Below are 19,607 nucleotides of genomic sequence, written 5' to 3'. Positions count from 1 at the left end.
GTACCTTCTGGGTTGACGGCGTCGTCACGGCGATCCCCATGCCCGACCCCGGGAGGACAGAGAGGACCTTGTACTGGAAGATGAGCAGGTGGTCACCACAGGCCCCTCCCGGGGGGAGGCTGTGCCGCCTTCCCAAACCCAGGGCCTGCTCCGCGGGGCCACGGGCCTGGCTTCCCAGCCACAGGGACAAAGACTGAGTCTGTGCCGGGGAGCTGGTGGGCCCTGCCCCCGACGAGTGTGTGCACCCCCCCCCCGCCCGCCCCCGCCCGGCACACACCTGCGCCCACTCCATGTGACCACACGTGGGGAAACCGGCTAGAAAATGCCAGAGGAGGGGCAGCTGTGGGGGGGGGTGGTGCTGCTCAGGGACGAGGGGCCCAGGCCCTGCCCGCCTGGCCCACCTCGCGGTGCTGTCTCCCCATCTGTGTGAGGACGCCAGGCGCAACCCCAAGGGGGAAGGGGGCGAGGCCGGGTGCAGGGACACAGACAGGAGCTGAGGCCGGCACGGAGGCCTCGAGGGCCCTGACTGGGCAGGAGCTGCACCCGCTGCCGCCTCCAGGTGGCGCCTGCCTCCTTGGACACGAGTTCCAAGAACACTCGCCGGCCCGGCACCCCTGTGCGTCCCCCGCAGGGGGCGGGAGGACGGCCCGCGGAGGGCACCCACCTTCTGGATGTCGGTGATGTCCACCAGCCGGATGACCTTGTTCCTCTTGGAGGAGCCGGACTTGGAGCTCTCGAAGCACAAGTAGCTACGGGGACAGAGGGCGAAACCGGCCGCTGACCCGGGGCCCCGGCCACCACCACCCCCAGGGGCACGAGGGCGGCCCGAACCGAGCCCTCTCTCCGGCCAGGTGCCCGGCCACTGACAAAAGGTTTTACGTTTAGAAAGAGTCTCATAGCGTAAAAGACTAAAGGCCGTGGCTCAGCACCGAACCTGAGATTCGTCCCCAAGTTGTTAAAACCCTGGGCCGCCCACCTGCTCGGCACAGGAGCACCCGGGGCCTGGCGGGGCCCCTGCCAGCTCCCTCGGCGAGGGGCAGAGGGAAGCCGGGGCCTGGCGGGCCCCTGACAGCTCCCTTGGCGAGGGGCAGAGGGAAGCCGGGGCCTGGTGGGGCCCCTGCCAGCTCCCTCAGCGAGGGGCAGAGGGAAGCCGGGCCCGGGCCGCTGCCGAGTGTGGGGGCCGGCTGGCCAGGGCCCCGGCTAACAGCCCCGCTGTGGACGGGCTCCCACCTCCCACACAGGATGGAGGCGGCCTGGGGATAAGCTCTCTGCAGTCTCGTCCAGGGGGACACGGCCAGGCCGTCCTGGTGCTGCGCCGGGAGAACAACGGGGGGGGGGGGGGGGGGGACGCGACACTGTCCCCGCAGTGACCCGTCCCCCGTGGGCCCGGCCCCACTCACTTCTCCGTCACGTACAGCACCCCGTTCCGGATGTAGTCCGTGGGCATCTTCCGGTCTCTGTTGATCAGGCAGCAGCGCCAGCCGTTCTCACACACTGAGGGGCACACGGACCGCGGTTCCCACCAAAACACCCCCGCGGGACCCACAGCAACGGGTGTCCCCACCTCCACGCCATCCACGAGGCGTGTGCGCTGCGAGGCCTTCCCCACGTGAGTATGCAGGGCGTTTGTTTTTGTAAAGGAAAAGGAGCTGGCTGGCCGGCGTGGCTCAGTGGTTGAACGTCGAGCCATGAACCAGGAGGTCACAGTCGGGGCACGTGCCCGGATTGTGGGCTCCATCCCCAGTGTGGGGCGTGCAGGAGGCAGCCAATCAGCGGTTCTCTTATTGTTGATGTTTCTCTCTCTCTCTCTCCCTTCCTCTCTCAAATCAATAAACATTTTTTTTTTTAAAGGAAAGGTGCTGGTTAAACAGCTAAGTAAGTGAAATGAAACAGTGGCTCAGAGGCCCAGGTTCATGGTCAAGGTCAGCAGGACGAGGGTTCAGTCAACACTGACACCCTCCCAGGTCCCCGTTCCCGGTGGGATCGCACCACCGATGCCAGACTTGCGAGGAGCCCAGTCCACCGAGCGCCCAGCAGTTTAGGGGTTTTATGGGAAACCGTCTGGGGGGTGGACAGGGATCTGGGCCTCCATATCAGAGGGGCATGGCCTGTGGTGTCCGGGCTGGACCTCAGGGCATTTCCTGCCTGTGCCAGGGAGCTGCCAGCAGTGCCGGCCCTGCCAAATTCCCGCTAAGCAACCAACCGTTTACCACACAGGGACCCCCGGCACTGGGCCTGGGCCGGGCCACCTGCTCCTCCCCCTGTGGCCCAGGAAGTCTGCATACGAGGGGGCAGCCCTCCATCGCCCCCACCCAGGGCGGGGCCCCCCACCGGCCAGCTGGTCCCGGCTCAGGGCGCACACACCCGCCAGCGGCCGCTCGTTTTCCGTCAGGTTGAAGATCTCGTGGAAATTGCCCTTCTTGGTGCTGTGGAGGCGGCCGGCGTCCTCGTCCCGGCCCAGGCCCGCGGGCGCACTGGCCACGTAGCTCCGCGCGGACGTCGTCTGCAGCTGCCAACGGCACCGCCCGTCAGCCGTGCCCGTGGGGAGGGGGACAGGCGGCACAGCCTCCCCCCACGCAGCTGCACACACAGTCCCGCTTCCCCTGGCGACGTCCACACCCCGGACGCCGCAGGGAGCCTGCACCCCGCACACGACCCCTGAGCTACGTGGGGCTGGGGGAGGGGAGAGCTGGGCACCGGGGCAGCTCAGGTGGAGATTCAGACCCAGAGCCGGTGGCGGACAGGCCAGCGAAGCAACGTTAAACGTCAGTCACGACACAGCAACGCACAGCACCAGCCACAGCGGGGCTTCCACACGGACCCTACCTTGTCGTGCCCTGACAGCTGGCCCGGAGGAGACAAGACACACGTGTGACCGCGACAAGAGAGAAACGGGTCCACATGACACGAGGCCACACACAGCTCAGCAAGCTGCAAGCGCAGACCGGCCGTGCGACCGCGGCAGCCGCCTTCCACCCCGGAGGACGCACCCTGCTCCCTGACTGTCCCTGAGCGTGGCCAGCGCGAGGAGGGGGTCCTGATCCCCAACAGGGCCCCACAGGTCACCCCCCCGGTCCCCCATGCTGTCAGGGAGCTGGGCTGCCTGCCTCTGTGCCTCTCCCGAGTCCACCTCTGTCTGTGCCCAGAGCCCAACCGCTGCCTCACGCCTGCCGGCTGCACACCCCCCTGGTGAGCTCACGCTCCCCAGAAGCCTTCCTGTCCCAGAACTGGGGAGCACGGGCCCCCTTGACCCAGAGCTTCCCTCCCACCCACAGAAGCATCAACAGGTCACAGAACACTCTCTCCTCAGAGCTCTCACACACACACACACACACACACACACGACTCTGCAAGCCAGTGTCCCCTCCTCCAGGAAGGCCTCCTGGACTTGCCTGGGAGTTCTGCTAGGCCCAGACCCCCCTTGTCGGAGACCCCGAGGGCAGCGCTAGGCTGGCTCGGGACACAGTGTTGATGCCCAGGTGGCTCTCCACTGTGACTGAAACGGACCAAGGAGGGCCCATAAGGTGCTGCCGGCCTTGCTGCCTGAGCCTCAGAGCTGGGGACAGCGCAACCTGCCACCCACCCAGAGCGCTCACTGCCAGAGCACCTCCTCCCAAGGCCCCAGGCTCTCTGTAGCCATGACAACCGCCAGCCCTGGGCCTGGGGGCTGCCTGGCTCAGTAGGTCCCGCCTTCGACACAGCAGGGCCTGGAGCGGGAAAGACTCCTAAGCTGTCTGTTCAAGGGCCCGGGGAGCGGGAAGGACATGGGCCCCAGCGACCACGCGTGAACGCAGAACGGCGGGCTCAGGCACGGCCGGGCGCTCACCCTGCGGGACACGGCGGCGGCGCTGGAGCGCTCCTTGAGCTGCGGGTCGGTGGGCAGGCTCTTCCAGATGATGTAGGGCGTGTCGTACTTGGCTCGCAGCCGCGGGCAGCGTTTGAAGACGAAATCGATGAGGAAAAACTTGATCCCGGCATAGAGTCCTGCGAGGAGAACACAGCCCTTCACCCAAGACCTGCCACGGCGCCGCCTGCTCGGCATGGTGGTCCGCACCCCGTGGGGTCTGGCACGGTGCCCCCGGGGGGGCGGGGGGGAGGCATGGTGACCCCGGCTAAGGGAGCGGCCACTATCATGTTTCTGCGAACCCAGTGGTGGCTCAGGACACACAATAAAACTGCCCCCGTACCACACGTCACCGTGCCCATCCCCGAGGGTGACGTGAAGGAAAACTCTGGGGGACCGTCCCCAGCTGCCCTCTGATGCGGCAGTTCTCATGGCGGGGGGGGTGAGGGGGCTCGGGTGCTGCCCAGGTGCCAAGGGACAGCAATGAAACTGCACAGCCCCCGCCACCCCCAAGGCCTGGCCATCACCAACCCTGGCCACCCCCAAGGCCTGGCCACCACCAACCCTGGCCACCCCCCCACCCCCACCCCGCCACACCTGCCCGCGCCTGCTCACCCACGGCGAGCCCCACCAGGCGGTAGGGGAAGAAGCAGGAGGCCAGGAAGGCGGCCCACAGCGCGACGTACAGCTTCTGCGTGATCTCGGGCTGCACCCACATGAACAGGCTGCAAGGGAGACGGGGTCAGCCGGGCGCGGGTGGCGCCCGGACGCGGCGGGCGGGGCAGGGACTTACTTCTTGATCTTCTCCAGGATGTCGGCCATCTTCCCGAAGAGGTTCTGCATGAGGAAGCGACTGCGATTGGGACAGACTCGGGGCCGTGGGTCCCACAGCAGGTTTCCAGGCAGCCCCCCGAGACCACAGCCGGGGCCACAGCCCGCGGTCCCGCCCCGCCATCCAGGCTGAGCGCGGGCTGGCGGCCGGCCCGACTGGTGGGTTAACGCGGTGTCAGACCCGTCCTGCGTCCCTCCCAGAAGTCCCTGGCCGGGAGGGGCTCCGGCCACCAGGTGCACCCTGAGTCCCAAATGGGTGATGCCCCCACCGGGGCTGCCGGGGGTGGGGAGGGACCCCGTCAGGCCGACAGCAGGTCAGCTGAGCCGGAGGAGCCAGGGCAGACCCGGCAGGGCCGCGGGCCGGCAGGAGCGCGCACCTGGGCCTTCTGGGCGACATCGAGCACCAGCTGGAACTTCTCGGACACCGTCAGGTCCTCCTTCGGCGGCTCCTGGGCCACAGGGAAAGGAATGGCCATCGAGATTACCGCTCAGAGACGCACTTACAAACCACACGAGGCCTCCCGCCCGGGGTCAGGCCCTCTGCTGCCCCCACTCAGCCCAGGGACGACGTCCCGGGGGACCTGGCCTCAGGGGCCAGCTCGGGGCACCCCCTTGGCGCCTGAGAGGGCAGGCAGTGGACACCCCCGTAGCCGGCGGGGCCGAGGCTCCCACTAACAGCTCCATTCGAAGGTGCATCTGAAACCATGCAGTGCCCCCAGCTCACTTTACAGGCAGGGAAACTGAGGCAGAAGGGGGCCGGACTCACCCTGCTTGTCTAAGTTCTTTCGACAAAACCCTCCAGAGGGACCCGGGCCTGCCCCAGACATCCTCTCTAACCTAAGGGAACCCTGCAGGCACCACCACACTCAGCACCCCTACTGCGTGCTCCATGCACACAGTAGGTACTCAAACATCTGCTGCGGCCCATGGAAGCACTGAGGGCTCCCTCCTGCCCACACCAGCGGTTTTGCCCCAGAGGCCAGAGCCCCCTCTAGAGCGAGGGCAACATGTCTTTTCTGCCTGAGCCACACTGCAAATGTGGGGCTCTGGGGGCCACTCGGGCCCCATCACAGCCACTCAGTCTGGCTGGGCCAGCCCCACAGCAGCCACAGCGCAGGTGAGCGAGTGGCATGGCTGCGCCAACAGAACTGTATGCACAGGGCAGGTTGGAGGCGAGATGCCTACGGAGCTTTTGCCTATGGGGCTGACCCTGCTCTACACATTGCTGGCCCAGCCCACTGTCCCCTCCCTGCCCAGGAGGCTGTGGGAGGCTACAGAGGCCCACTTCGCTGCTGCCCTCCCCCCCCCCCCCCCCCGATGTTCCATCCCAGCTGGGAAGGGTCAGTAGAACAGCTGGGCAGGGCAACCTCTTCCGGAGCAGCCGAGCCTGGGCCTGCAGAGCACCGAGGCACCAGCGGTCACGCGGTCAGGGTGCAGCTGCCCAGGGACAGGGCACCTCTAGCCTCTGCTGGGCAGGCGGGCTCCGGGCGGGCACCCATCAGCTGCATCTGGCCTCGGGGGCCCTGCAGGGGACCCAGGGCGAGACCCTCACCCCGGGACTTACCACCACTTCCGACACCTCTGGCACGATGCTCCACTGGATCCGCCAGCCCCTGGTGGTGGGAGACAGCGCACACGGTCACAGGGCGTCACCGCCCTCCCCCCCAGTGCCCAGGGGGAGGAGCGCCCCAGCCCTGGGCAGAGGGGCTGTGGGAGCCCCGCCTTTCACCTCCCCCGGGGCCCGCCTGGGGGACACATGTAAAAGCCCCAGAGGTGATGGGACAAGAAACCTTCAAAACAAGTGGGCGAGGGCCCCGCCCGCAGGGCTCAGTGGTTGAGTGTGACCTACGAACCAGGAGGTCAGGGTTCGATTCCCGGTCAGGGCACAGGCCCGGGTTGCGGGCTCAATCCCCAGTGTGGAGCATGCAGGAGGCAGCCGAGGGCGGCCCCCACCAGCACTGACTGAGGTGGCGCCTGGGAGAATGTGGGGTGAGCATGCTGAGCCACGGGCCCAGTGCGGAGTGTGGGGCTCTCAGGCCCGTGGAATTGGGGTTCACTGTGCTGGGGCAACCGTAAGTTCAGACAGACCCAGTAGCATGGGACTGGCTCCCCACAAAGCCCCCTACAGAGCCCCCCACGGCCTTGCTTGGGGCTCAGAGACAGGAAGGGGAGACACGCAGACCAGGCGCTCAGGCGCTCGCTGGGGATCCGCCCGTCCCACACGCGGCAGGGCCTGCCCGGACACGGGCCCTTGGCAGCTCCGTGCCCCCCTCCCCCCCCCCCCCCGCTTTGTCCCTGAGGTTTGGGGGAGCTTTCTTGCCAACACAGAGCTCATCGGAGGAGGGGCTAGAGCCGCCTGCAGCCGGCGCCACGGGCCGCTGGGGAGTTTTGGAATCAGCCACGGCCGCCCCAAGACAGCGGAGGCTCGGAGCCAACAGAAGACCCACAAGGCCAGCTCGCGGGCAGAGCCGGCGGGGCTGTCAGGTGTGTGTGACATGATGTGTGTGACACGGGGGACAGCCAGCTCACCCACCTGGCTATGAGGTAATTGAGGGACAGCCTCAGAATTGCCAGGAACAAGAACATGGGGATGGCCCAGCCGTGCCACACGGCGTTCATGTAGACCTGCGGGCAGGAGGGCAGGAGGGCGGGGAGACGGTCAGGGGCCCAGCAGGCAGGCCACATCCCTCCCCCCCTCTCCCCCTGCTGGCGGACGGCCCTGGGGCCCAGGGGATGCGGGCCTGCAGGTGGGGCAGCCACCAGAGACACGGCCCGTCAGAGAGGCAGCCCCTCAGCACTGGGGGACCCCTCCGCCCTCCCCCAGGACCGGTGCTCACAGGCCCGGCTCGGCCCCAGGTCAACGCGTGCTTGCCCGGAGCCCTCCCAGGCCCCGGCACCCAGGGGAGGGACCCCAGGCTCCACAGGCAGACAAGGCCCCTGCTGTCTCCTCTGCCCACCGGGAAGCAGAGCGGAGCACGGCAGGTCCTTCGCAGGAGGCTCCGCAGGCGGCCGTGGGACACACCTTCCCTGGTCCTCCCAGCCACCCCCGCTGGGCGGCATCACCGTGCCCACTTCACAGGTGGGCAAACAGGCTGAGCTGTCCCTGCGCTGTCCTGCACACCGGGGTCCCGTGGGAGGCCCGGGAGGGTGCCCCGTCCGCGGGGAGCACTCACGGTGAAGGCGATGGCGGACGTGTAGACCGAGTGCCAGTCGGACAAGGCAGACAGGTTCTTCACGAAGCTGGTGACCGGCTTGGCGCCGCGCTCTGGGGGCGGAGACGGCAGGTCAGGCTAGCGCTGGCCGGCCTCGCGGTGCTGCCTGGTGTCCCGTGGGGAAGCACCAGCCGTCTGCCCGCCACCCCCACGCCTGGGCCCGGGGCAGGAGAGGGGCTGGGGCTCGTTCTGCATCCCCGGGCCCTGGCAGGTGTCTGGGAAGGCGCCCCTTTCCAGGGGCCTCCACGCCCGAGGGACAGACAGAGGGTGGGCCCGGGACATGCTCCCCGCAGCTGTAGGACAAGGCTGGGGAGCGAGTGCCTGGCGAGATGGCAGAGCCCCCGATGGCGGGCACTTACTCAGCCGCCGCATGTTCTCGGTCAGCCTGAAAGACAGGGAGGGGGGGTGAGGGCCAGCGGAACTCACCTGCGGCTGCCCCACCCCCTGCACCTGCAGCTCCTGCTGGTTGTGGGGCGCCCCGGCGTGTGTGGGGCGTGTGGGGGGCATGTTCACTGAGCAGGTGCCCGGCCCCACGAGGAAGGCCCGGCAGCGGGCACACAAGGCACCAGTGAGGCCCGAGGCGGGACAGGGCGGTGCCGCCACCATCCTGAAACCCTGGCGGGCTCTGCGCGGCCCTCGGGTGGCACAGCGGCCGGGGAACCCGCAGCCGTGGGCAGCCCCACCGCAGGCTGCACCCGCCGCCGAGGCCCACCTGCGGGCGCTGAGGGGCTCCTCCGTCTCCACCGCACTCTCCTCGGGCTGGAACCGGAAGTCCTCCACGTACTCCCCGAACTTCTCGTAGAACCACTTCTGCACGCGGGGGCACAGCCCCTGGCCCCGCCGGTCTGTGGGCACAGGCGGGCGTCCGGTGAGGCTCGGGGCCAGGGGGCCTGTGGGGCGGGGGCTCGAGGAAGCCCCAGGGCGGATGCAGGTCCACGCCAGGCTATGAAGGGCTCAGCCCCCCCAAACAGAGCCAGACCCGCTCCCGCCACAGAGTGCACGCCAGCCCACACGGGGGCCCTGGCTCGTGGAGGCTGCCCCCGGCCCAAGCGCGTTCCAGGCGGCTCGCAGCCCATGTGGGTCTGCATCCGGCCTGCCTCCTCCTTACTGGGCACACGGGTCTGTCCGGGAGCTGGCTGGGCGGGCTCACTCCCCGGGGCCGTGAGCCCCAGCCAGTGGGCGTGTCGGGGACTGGCCTGGGGGGGGGGGGGTGCAGGGAGCGAGTGGGCTCTGAGCACCCAGGGCCAAGGGCTTGGAAGCCACCCCACCAGCCTCAGAAACCCGGCCGGACTGCAGGACTCGAGCTCTGCACTGGCTGTCCCTTCAGGAGGCAGGTCTCGGGGCCACCTGCAGGGGGCAGTGTCCGCCACCGCAAGAGGGAACAGGGAGGCGGTGGTCACGTCCTGTGGCTCCAGGGGTGAGGGTGGGAGGGTTCTGCAGCGACCACCCTGGCACAGAGGGGGGTGCGGGCCTGGGGTGCTCACGGGACAGGGTGAGAGGCAGGGGCAGCCTTGTTCTCTAAAGCAGCTGTGGACCGCACACACCAAGGGACACGGGTGTTTGAAATGCAGGTAACGGTCACGTGCCATGGGATGTTCTTTTGAGTTTTCAAAACTCAAAACATTAAAAATGTAAAAGCAGACGGGCTGGAGTCCCTCCCCCCAGAGACAGGTCAGGCCCCCAACACACACACAGCACCTGTCCCCGCCCACCTCGTGCTGGGGCTGCACTCGGTGGGGTCCCCCCCGCTGCCCCGCTCCAGTGGCCAATCTATCACAATGGACTCGGCCTGAGGCCGGGCCTGGACGGGAGGCCGGAGCCGGGGGCCCACGGAACTGGGGTCTTGCACCTTACACTTCTCTGGCATGGCCCACACCCACAGGAGGGGTTCCTGGGGTCCCCTGTGCTCCTGGCCTGGAACCTGGGCTGCCGGCCGCGGAGCCCGAGAACACAAGGGGACCAGGGCCCTAAGGACATGCAGCCAGTCCTGCACCGGGGACCAGAGAGGAGCACCCCAGCTGAGCTGGGCAGGGAGGGGCGGGACCCCGCTGTGGACTAAGCTCAGCCTCGGCCAGGCGCCTGCTCTGAGAGAGGCCTCTTCTCCCCCGCCCCCGGGCCTCAGTTTCCTCATCTGTATAGTGGGTGGTGCGTCACCCTAACCCTCCCAGTAACTGCGCTCCACCAGGCCGGGCTGGGCTTCCGGTGAATGGCCTGCCTGTGGGAGTGGGCTCTGGGTCTAGGGTCCCGGGTCCAAGTTCCAGGGCCAGGGCCCACCACGGAGGCCCCTTGACAGCCAGAGGGAAACCCCGTGTCCTCCCACGCCACCCTCCGCAGGGTGAGTTAGAAAGTGTGGAGTGCGCCGTGCACGACAGACTGCGCTGTGGCGGGAAGAAAAGGGCAAGAGCGGGTCTGAGACCCGGGGAGCGGGGGGCACATGCCCCCCATGGTTGCCCCCCCACGTATCCCCTACACAGGACGGCCAGCCATGCTGGTGGCCACGGAGCCCGTGTGACGAGGACACCGCTGCTCGGGGGGAAGGGCTGAAGTGCGACCACATTCTGATTGGACGACTTGCCTTTGCTGCAATGACTCACCAACTCGCAGTGAGACCCGATCCCAGTTCCGATGGAGGGGACCCGGCCACGAGCACGTGGGCCCCGGGACAGGATCGCCACCCAGCGCCACCCCCGAGCGGGAGCCCGCGGGACATACCTGCTCCATTAGCAACCGGGGCCTGGCTCCTCGGAGGCTGCTGAGCCGCCTGCTCCTCGGTCCTTGAAGAGGAAGAAGGGATGAGGCCTCCATTGTCCAGACCAGGTGGCACCGGAGCCTGGGCTGTGTCCCGCTCAGAGGGGACGCGTGGGCAGCCCAGCGCCCTCCGGGGCTCAACACCCTCCGGGGCTCTCACAGCCCAGCACCCTCCGGGGCTCTCACAGCCCAGCGCTCTCGGGCCCGCGGCCCAGCACCAGCGGAGCTGCCCCAGCCGGGCGCCTTTTGTTCTTCAGGGGCCGGTAAGCACGTGCCTCGCAGGCGCAGTCTTTCCTTCCTACTCGTTCTCACACTTCGCTTCCTTGTTCGCTGCTGAGCTCAGAACCGGCAGCTCTCACTCACTGCTGGCTCACTGGCCGCTGTACGGACACCGACACCAGATGACCAAGCCCCACGCGAGGCCGTGAGGCCGGTGCCAGCCACCTGCCTGGCTTCCTGCCCTGCCGCCCAGCCACGCCCCACCTCAGCGGTCCCCCGGCCTCGAACCCTCTCCCGGAGCAGCTGGATCCTGACTGTCCGCCTGCCTTTCGGCGACGGCCCTGACAGAGCTGGGCTCCAGCAGCCGGCCGAGCACCCGGCCCTCGGGCGGGGTCTGTCCCGGGGTCTGGCCACACCCTCCTCCGTGCCACAGCCACCCACCCGCTCTGTGGGGGCCTGGGCCACTGACCCCTGGTTCCCAGCGCCCCCAGTCCGGCGGGGACCCCAGGACGTGGGAAAGGTGTAGCTCCAGGCAAACCTCCGCGGGGCCTGGGGGTCCAGAGGGCCCCGCACCCTCACCCACCCCCTCACCTGGCCTTCAGCACTTCCTGCACCTTCTGCTCCAGCTCGATCCGCCGCTGCCGCTCGCGGTCCAGCTCCTGCCGCAGCATCTCGGAGTTGGTCTCCTCCCGCAGCTTCCGGAGCTCCTCCTCTGTGGGGAGGGAAGCGCCCATGAGCTCCGCCCGGCCACTGCCTCCGGCTGCATGGTGCCAGGTGACCCGTCTGCGGGCACTTAGCTCCTCGCTGCCTGACAGGGACACAGCGGTGACCTCACGTGGACAAAGGGACTCGGCAAAGGCGATGACGTTAAGGATCTCGAGACAGGAGAGTATCCTGGATTCTCTGGATCACGTGAATTTGTAAGAGGGAGGAGGGTCAGAGGTCAGAGAGAGCCTGGAAGATGCCCCTGCTGACTCTGAGTCGGAAGGAGGGGGCAGGAGCCAAGGAATGCAGCTCCTCCCGAAGCTGGAAAAGTCAGGAATGAGCTTGCCCACAAGCATCTGAAAGGCACGCAGCGACTGTGAGGGCAGCACCACACTCGCCGCGCCAGGGTCACTGCACAGGCCGAGGCTGAGCTAAGTCCTGTTGCTACCCGACAGCCATCAGCTGAGAGTGGCCTGTGGTGGCCACGGTCCAGGCGATAATCACAGTCACCCCAATAGTGTGCAGGTGACGGTCACAGACCACCCAGATAGTGTGCAGGTGACGGTCACAGACCACCCACATAGTGTGCAGGTGACGGTCACAGACCACCCACATAGTGTGCAGGTGACGGTCACAGACCACCCACATAGTGTGCAGGTGACGGTCACAGACCACCCAGATAGTGCGCAGGTGACTGTCACAGACCACCCAGATAGTGCGCAGGTGACGGTCACAGACCACCCAGATAGTGCGCAGGTGACTGTCACAGACCACCCAGATAGTGCGCAGGTGACGGTCACAGACCACCCACATAGTGCGCAGGTGACGGTCACAGACCACCCAGATAGTGTGCAGGTGACGGTCACAGACCACCCAGATAGTGTGCAGGTGACGGTCACAGACCACCCACATAGTGTACAGGTGACGGTCACAGACCACCCAGATAGTGTGCAGGTGACGGTCACAGACCACCCACATAGTGTGCAGGTGACGGTCACAGACCACCCAGATAGTGTGCAGGTGACGGTCACAGACCACCCACATAGTGTGCAGGTGATGGTCACAGTCACCTGGGTAGCGAGGTTGGCAGGCTGAGGCCTTGCAAACGGAAATTCCCACAGGAAAAGCCACATTTGCTCTTGTCCTGAAAGGCATTCCCAAGACCCAGAAACGTGACCAGTTTCACCGAATTCAGGTGACGAGGGCCCCCACTGAGAGCCAGGACTTCGCGTCGAGGTCTGACCAGTGACCAGGGCTGCAGGCTGGCCTCCACTGCCCCTCACTGAGGTCAGTGACACCCTCGTTGGCCTGGGCAGGACAGCCAGATGCTCAGAGTATGTAGCAGCTTCTCTTCCTGGCCTGGCCACCTCACCACACCTGGGGACACAGGGCCACGCCCAAGACCCTGACCTACAGCTCCAGGCCCTGACCTACAGCTCCAGGCCCTGGCACGGGCCAGTTTGCAGCAGCCGCTGTGCCTGAATGCAGGACCCTGTCTGACGGGCACAGACTGGGGCCAGACCAGAGAAGAGAGGCCTGTGGTCAGGAGACCCCAGCCTGGGCGGGTGCCCCCGGAGAAGGGAGGCACCTGGACAACCCTACCCCCCGCCTCCATCTGGGGAGCCCGTGACTGGCTGGGTTTCGTCACTATCCAAGGGAAAGTGTTTAGATCTGCTGAGAGCCGGCCGTTCCCTCGGTCAATATTTGGAGCGCTCAATCCTCCTGCCCTGCCTGCTGGGCTCGGCTGCTCCAGGCACCTGGGCCCAGGCCCCCCAGCGCCCAGCCGCGAGGAACAGGTCCTCCCAAACAGGCCCCGGGGACGCCCCCCCTCCCACGGGAAGCCGTCCCGTCTGAAGGTCACGCAGCCCCATGCCTCCTCCTTCCAGACACGGGCCCCTCAGTCCTGCTGGCATCCCTGAGGGAACCACGTTTTCCGGAACACGGCTGCCCCTGAACTCCCTCCCCTGGTCCCTCATCAGAGAGGTCAACGCACAGCCAAGTTCACCACGTGGCAGCCGGCGGCCAGGCCGGCCGAGGGCTGGATGTGAACCCGTGGACAGCGATCCCGGCCCGACCCGGGGAAGGTGCTGCGCCTGCCTCTGAGTGCGCAGACGCGCCCACACCACGGGCCGCCGACTGGGGGGCCTCGGGCCCCCCAGGCCTCCCCAGCCCCTCAGAGCTGCCCTGTCCCTTCCCTGGGTCTGCAGAGCTGAACTAACATGCTCCACCCCTGGGGCCCTGCTCCCCAGCCAGGGAGGGAGCAGTGGCCACTCCAGGCCGGCACTACAGGGACAGCAGCCCCAGACGCAGCCTGGGAACCTGCTTATCCCAGTTCCTGCAAAGCTGTGAGAAGATGTGCCCCGCCAAGCGCCCCTTCCCGGGGGCACAAGCAGCTAAATCACCACCACCGCCCCCAGCACCCAGCGGCCGCCCCCCCACAGCTCCTCTGAGCGCGCTCCCGGAGTCTGCTCCTCTGGCTTCCGCAAGGACGCGGACATGGCGGCAGGCTCCCTCCCCGCAGTGACACATGTAGGCCGGCTGCACAGACCACAGCCGGCGCCTCGCACAGGACAGCGCCGTCGGCTTCCTCTCCTCTGCAGCGAGAAAGAAACAGGAGCCACTTTCTGGCCTCACAGGCTGAGCTGTGTTCAGAAGGCGGCTCCTCTCCCCAGCCTCCCGCCGGGCCACCAGGGCCCTGGCCGCTGCCTCTGCCTCCAGGCCTCGCGCAGGCCTTCCCGGCGCCACACGCCTCCTTCTGCAGAGCAGAGCGCGGGGCCCCGCGGCCGCAGCACGGAACCACCGGTGTCCTGAGCGTCTCGCAGATGCCAGGACGGCCAGGCAGAGCAGCGCCCACCCACCACGGGGCGCCCTGGACCAGACGCCCCGCTCCATCGGGGAGGGGCCAGAGGGTCTCCTGCAGGGTGAGGGCTGGGGGTGGCCCCACTCAGGGCAGTGGTGGAGCCCCTGAGAGCCCTGTGCCCGTTCCCGCTGCTGCTGTAAACGGACAGGTGATCCTCTCCCAGCTTAGAGGTCGGAGCCCAAAATGGGTCTCGGGGGCTACAGTCAGGTGCTGGCAGGCTGCTCCTCCAGGGCCTCCAGGGAAATGCCTCCGGCTCGTCCAGCCTCTCCAAGCCCCTGCATGCCTGCCTGGTGACCCCAGGCAGCGATGACCTCACTCTGACCTCTGACCCATGGTCACATCTCCTCCCGACGCTGACCCGTCTCCTCCCTCTCACAAGGACCCCCCCAGGTCCCTCTGCCATGGAGGTGACACCACAGGACCTGGTGACCAGCACGGGGATCCTGGGAGGAGCACAGGGTTCTGGCCACCACACTCCCCCCGGCCCGAACTCGGTCCCAGGAGCCCGAGGGGCCCGGGGAGGGATGGCCCCCTTGCACCTGGCCCGGGATCCACAGAGAAGGGACCCTTTATCGGATCAAATGGCCCTCACAACCCCACCTCCAGCTGTGCCCCCAACACCCCCAGCGATGCCCCATGACGCGCCCTGGCCGACTTCAGCTCTCACTGGGAGAGGGGCCCGTGGAGAAGCCGCCTCGAGCGTGCGCCTCCGGGGCACGTCCTTGCGGCAGCCGATTGGCTGCTCCCTGGAGCCCCTGCCCCGTGTCCTGGGACACCCTGTGCCGGGCCCACCTCCTGTGCAGGTGGCCAGGACGCACGTTATTTCACAGCTGCCGTGGCTCAGTCACAAGTGGGCCCAAGAGGAGGCGCCACACCCCTGTGCATCAGACCACCAGGTCCCAGCCCTGCAGGCGGGAGGCGCCGTGGCCTGGGGCCGAGGGCTGGCCTGGTGCCTGGCCATTTTTCAATGCCTGGTGGTGGCCACCAGGGACTCAGGGCTCCGCAACAGCTGCTGACCTGGCACAGACAACGGGCCAGCCGGCGGGGAGGTGGGGGGAAGCCCGGGGGAGGCCAGGAGAGCCACAATGCCGGCCCCGGAATGAGTCAGGACCCCAACACCTTCCAGGACCAGAGGGTGTCCCCGGAGGGAGAAGCTGGTACCGTAAGAGATGAGTCCCTCACTGCTCCCCCTCGACGGGGCACCCATGGGAGCAGAGCGAGCCGCCAGCTTTGCGGCATCCAAGGGAAGCCAGGATGGCCCCCGGGGCACCGGCTTGCGCTTGCCCATTCCCCACCCCCACCCCCCAGGAGAGCAGTTGGGCAGCAGCACGTGGTGGGGAGATGGGAGCCCAGAGAACCCACAGAGATGTCCGCCCGGCACCTACAGCTTGGTTTCCTCACCTGAGAGCCCCCTGGTAGCCCCGTCCCAGCAGGCCCAGCAGGCCCAGCAGGCCAGGCCCCGCCCTGGCCGGAGCCTGAGGGGCCCTGAGGAGAGGACGTGAGTCTGACCTCAGCCCCACGCTTGTGGAGCCCGCCGGCCACGGCTCTCCAAGGATGGGGCACAGTGAGCCCAGACGTGGAGCCCCAAAGCAGGAACCCAGCTCCGGAGGACAGAGGACGTCGAGGGTGCTCCCCACGAGGGGCCCACCCACCTGCTCCAGCCTTGGGTGGGGGAGGAGGGCGGGTCGGCAAGCTGGCCGGGGTCTCCAGACCGCCCCCCTCCCCAGCCCCCAGCACACAGGCCTCAGCTCACGCGACGGCAGCCGGCTGGCCAGCCCCCGCCAGCTCCCGGGAGTCACGGAGGAAGGAATGTGGCTTCCAGGCGTTTTAAACCTGGGAACGCAGAACCTCCAGCAGCAGCCCGCCTGGCACACACCCCAGCAGGCCCGGCGCCGCCAAAAATAACATCAGTGACTGATGTTCCTTAAAACTCCTCCCCGCCAGCACTGCACGCAGGGCCCTGCCCTCAAAGGCGGTTCCGCCGCCTGGCCAGGTGAGAGCCTGCACATTAATTCATCCATCCATCCATCCATCCATCCACTCACCTACTCACTGACTGATCCATCCATCCACTTACCCATCCACTCACCTACCCATGGACCCACCTACCATTGATCGATCCATCCATCCATCCATCCATCCACCCAGATGTGCACTGAGCACCCCCAGGTACCAGGCCCTGGGCCCAAGCTGTGGGAATTCCTAGGTTAGGCAGCAGCTACTTTCACTCCTTCTCACAGGGGTCCAATGGGAGATACAATGTGGATGGAGCTGGAATGTCAGGGCACTCCCCATGTGGCACTAGAGAGCCCGCCCCCGCCCCCGCCAGTCCAGCCTGGCCATGCAGCTGAGGGTTTTGGCAGGAGGGGACACCCCGGGCGGTGGCAGAGGATGGGGAAGGCTGCTGGCCTGGCAGCTTCTCTGCCTGCTGCCCGCACGGGAGCTCAGGGGTGCCACCAGGGAGTGGGGACCACACCCCCTTTCCCACAGCCCAGGGAGCTGGTGAGGTGCTGAGTGGGGTGGGCCCAGGGGGAGACCACGAGAGGTCGCAGAGCTCCAACTTCACTCTCCCGAGACTGGGTTCTGCATCCTCCAAAGACCTGGCCGGGGCGGAGCCGGAAACACACTGAGGGACACGCTACAAAACACTGGCCTGTGCTCTTCAGAACATCAGTCAAGCGACACACAGACAGCCCTGGCCGGTGGCTCCGTGGTTAGAGCGTCGCCCCACGGACTGAAGGGTCTCGGGTTCCACTCACGGTCAAGGGCACGTAACTGAATTATAGGCTCAATCCCCAGCCCCAGCCTGGGTGCATTCGGGAGGCAACCAATCCATGTGTCTCTCACATTGATGCTTCTCTCTCTCCCCCTCCCTCCCTTACATCCGCTCTAAAAATTCCAACGGGAAATATATCCGTTTCAGGCTACAGGAGAGAAGAGGCAGGGCCACCGAGTGTGCCACGGCGTCCGACTCTCTTTTGCCATAAGGGATGTGATGGGAAGAAGTCGGGAGTTAGAGTAAGAGCTCAGGTTAGACAACTGCACCCTATAAGCCTTAGTTCCCCGACGTTGATGACCGCGCTATTAGACAAGAGGATATGCGTGTGTTTAGAAAACACACGTGAAGTAGTTGGCACTCTGGGACCTCGTGCCTGCGCGGGGCCACCCAGTGCCACAGGAAATGAAACACACGCTGGAGCTGGAAGGGAGGATGCAGAGAGGAGGCAGAGTCCGAAATCACTGTTTCGCAACCTCTCACGAGGTGATGGCACGAAGCCATAACGATGGAGGTGGGGATCCCGAGGGAGGGTTCCCCCCAAGGTCACCCCTCCCATCAGCCCAGAGGGACGGGGACATGACAGGTCATGTGTGGAATCCATGGGATGCCCTGAGCAAAGCCACAGAGGGCCCGGCCCCCACAGACAGCCTGGCCCCCCACAAAGGGCCGAAAGAGAACCAGCGGGTGAGCCCCTGAAGGGATGCAGCTGCCCGTCCGGCACGGAGGCTGCTGACGGAGGATGTGGAGGAGGCTGGGAGATGTGAGCTTACGTGGGAAGCCAAGGACATTAAGAAAAACTTGTGGTTTTTTCCGTGGTGATGTTAGACGTGCGGCTTTCGTTTCTAAAACATAGCGAGCTGCCTAATGAAATATTTACAGATGACACGACAGGGTGTGCAGGGATTCCTGGGGGAGGGGCCGTGGGGTGCAGGGGACAGAGGGGCCTGGCCCGGCTCACACTCCGGCGGAAGCTGGGGGTGGTGCGTGGGGGAGAACACGACTCGCTCTTGGTATCTCTTTCTGAAATTTTCCATCATTCAAAAGGAATGCCCGGCCCGGCCAGCGTGGCTCAGTGGGTTGGAGCCGAAGGTCTGCAGGTTCGATCCCCGGTCAGGGCACACACCCAGGTTGTGGGTTCGACTCCCGGTCGGGGCACATACGGAGGCAATCGACCGACGTTTCTCTCTTACACTGATGTTTCCCTCTCTCCGCCTCTCTCTGAAATCAGTGTAAAACCCTCAGGTGAGGAGGAAAAACAAGAAAGCCCTCAGTGCCCCCATCCCCCAAGGCTGTGCACGCAAGCTCTCCACGGTCACCACGCGAGCTCCCGGGGCCGCGGGGACAGACTCTCCGACCAAACCCCGAGGGGGGACCACAGGGCTGGTCCAAGGGCACCAGCGACACAGCTCGTGGCCAGGAGCCTCTTCTCCTTTCCTCACGGATCCAGGCGGCCCCACATGGTGTCCCGTGGGTCCCGGCGGTCCTGCCCACCTGGTGGACACTCGCTCCCTGCTGCCCTGCCTGGTAACCCCCCCAGTTAGAGGCTCTCACAGACCCTGCCCCATTTGTTGACGGCATTTGGCTCTGCTGGCTCACGGAGACTTGTGTCACGGCCAATATTTGGCCACTGGACCCGCAACAGCCAAGTTCACGAGGCTCCCCTGCTGATGCGGCAGCATCCCCGCCAAGCTCGGGCGACTCTGCCGGCTCCGCCGCACACGGGCTCCCATCAGCTCTGGCCAAGCGGCCTGTGCTCCGTGCACACGGGTCCCCCTGCGGGCCCAGCACAAGCAAGGTCACAGGCAGAGGACAGAGGACTGGCCAGGCAGGCCCAGCACCGACTGCAGCCCCAGGCAGACCTGCTGCGCCCGCCCCTCAGCAGCTTGCCAACAACCTCAGGCGCCTGGGAGACCGAGGCTGTGTGGGAGACACCTGCACACGTGCACACACGCAGAGTTAACAGCACACACATGCGGGGTTAACAGCACACATACGTGCACACATGCAGAGTGCACACACTCATGCATGCACACGGAGTTAACTGTGCACACACATGTACATATGCGGAGTTAACACACATACACACGCAGAGTTAACAGCACACATGCAGCGTTAACTGCACACACGTGGAGTTAACACACACGCACATACATGGAATTAACTGCACACATGTAGATTTAATGACGCATACACACATGTGCACAGAGAGCTGACTGCACACACGTGTGGACACTGAGTTAACCATACACACACACACACACACACACACACACACACACACACGTGCGCACACATGCCTGCAGAGGGGAGTGCTGACCAGGAAAGGGGTTTGGGGGGAAGACAGGCCTGCATGCCTGCGATGGGACAATGTGTAGAAATGCAGTGACACACAGCACCCACTTCCCGGGA

At 66.2% G+C, this 19,607-nt stretch overlaps 1 protein-coding gene across 5 annotated transcripts in view; it reads right to left on the bottom strand.

The window, feature by feature from the left end:
- The window catches only part of GRAMD4 (GRAM domain containing 4), a 58,952-nt gene that overhangs the window by 2,638 nt on the left and 36,707 nt on the right, over positions 1 to 19,607 (bottom strand). For 4 of the 5 annotated variants that reach the window (XM_070411312.1, XM_070411316.1, XM_070411314.1 and 1 more), the window contains exons 4-18: positions 11,446 to 11,566; positions 10,600 to 10,661; positions 8,600 to 8,732; positions 8,247 to 8,272; positions 7,849 to 7,940; positions 7,209 to 7,300; positions 6,240 to 6,288; positions 5,053 to 5,124; positions 4,638 to 4,681; positions 4,460 to 4,569; positions 3,827 to 3,984; positions 2,365 to 2,509; positions 1,401 to 1,494; positions 665 to 749; positions 5 to 73 (exon numbers count right to left, since the gene is read on the bottom strand). In XM_070411312.1, the coding sequence (XP_070267413.1) occupies positions 5 to 73; positions 665 to 749; positions 1,401 to 1,494; positions 2,365 to 2,509; positions 3,827 to 3,984; positions 4,460 to 4,569; positions 4,638 to 4,681; positions 5,053 to 5,124; positions 6,240 to 6,288; positions 7,209 to 7,300; positions 7,849 to 7,940; positions 8,247 to 8,272; positions 8,600 to 8,732; positions 10,600 to 10,661; positions 11,446 to 11,566 (1,352 nt within the window). The remainder of the gene's footprint in view (positions 1 to 4; positions 74 to 664; positions 750 to 1,400; positions 1,495 to 2,364; positions 2,510 to 3,826; positions 3,985 to 4,459; positions 4,570 to 4,637; positions 4,682 to 5,052; positions 5,125 to 6,239; positions 6,289 to 7,208; positions 7,301 to 7,848; positions 7,941 to 8,246; positions 8,273 to 8,599; positions 8,733 to 10,599; positions 10,662 to 11,445; positions 11,567 to 19,607) is intronic. The other variant, XM_070411313.1, reaches the window with a different exon arrangement.

This window comes from Myotis yumanensis, unplaced genomic scaffold (genome assembly GCF_028538775.1).
Source record: "Myotis yumanensis isolate MYYU_CA2020_CCGP unplaced genomic scaffold, mMyoYum1.0.hap1 SCAF_3, whole genome shotgun sequence".
NCBI lineage: Eukaryota > Metazoa > Chordata > Mammalia > Chiroptera > Vespertilionidae > Myotis > Myotis yumanensis.
This window is presented reverse-complemented; position numbering and strand designations above follow the sequence as displayed.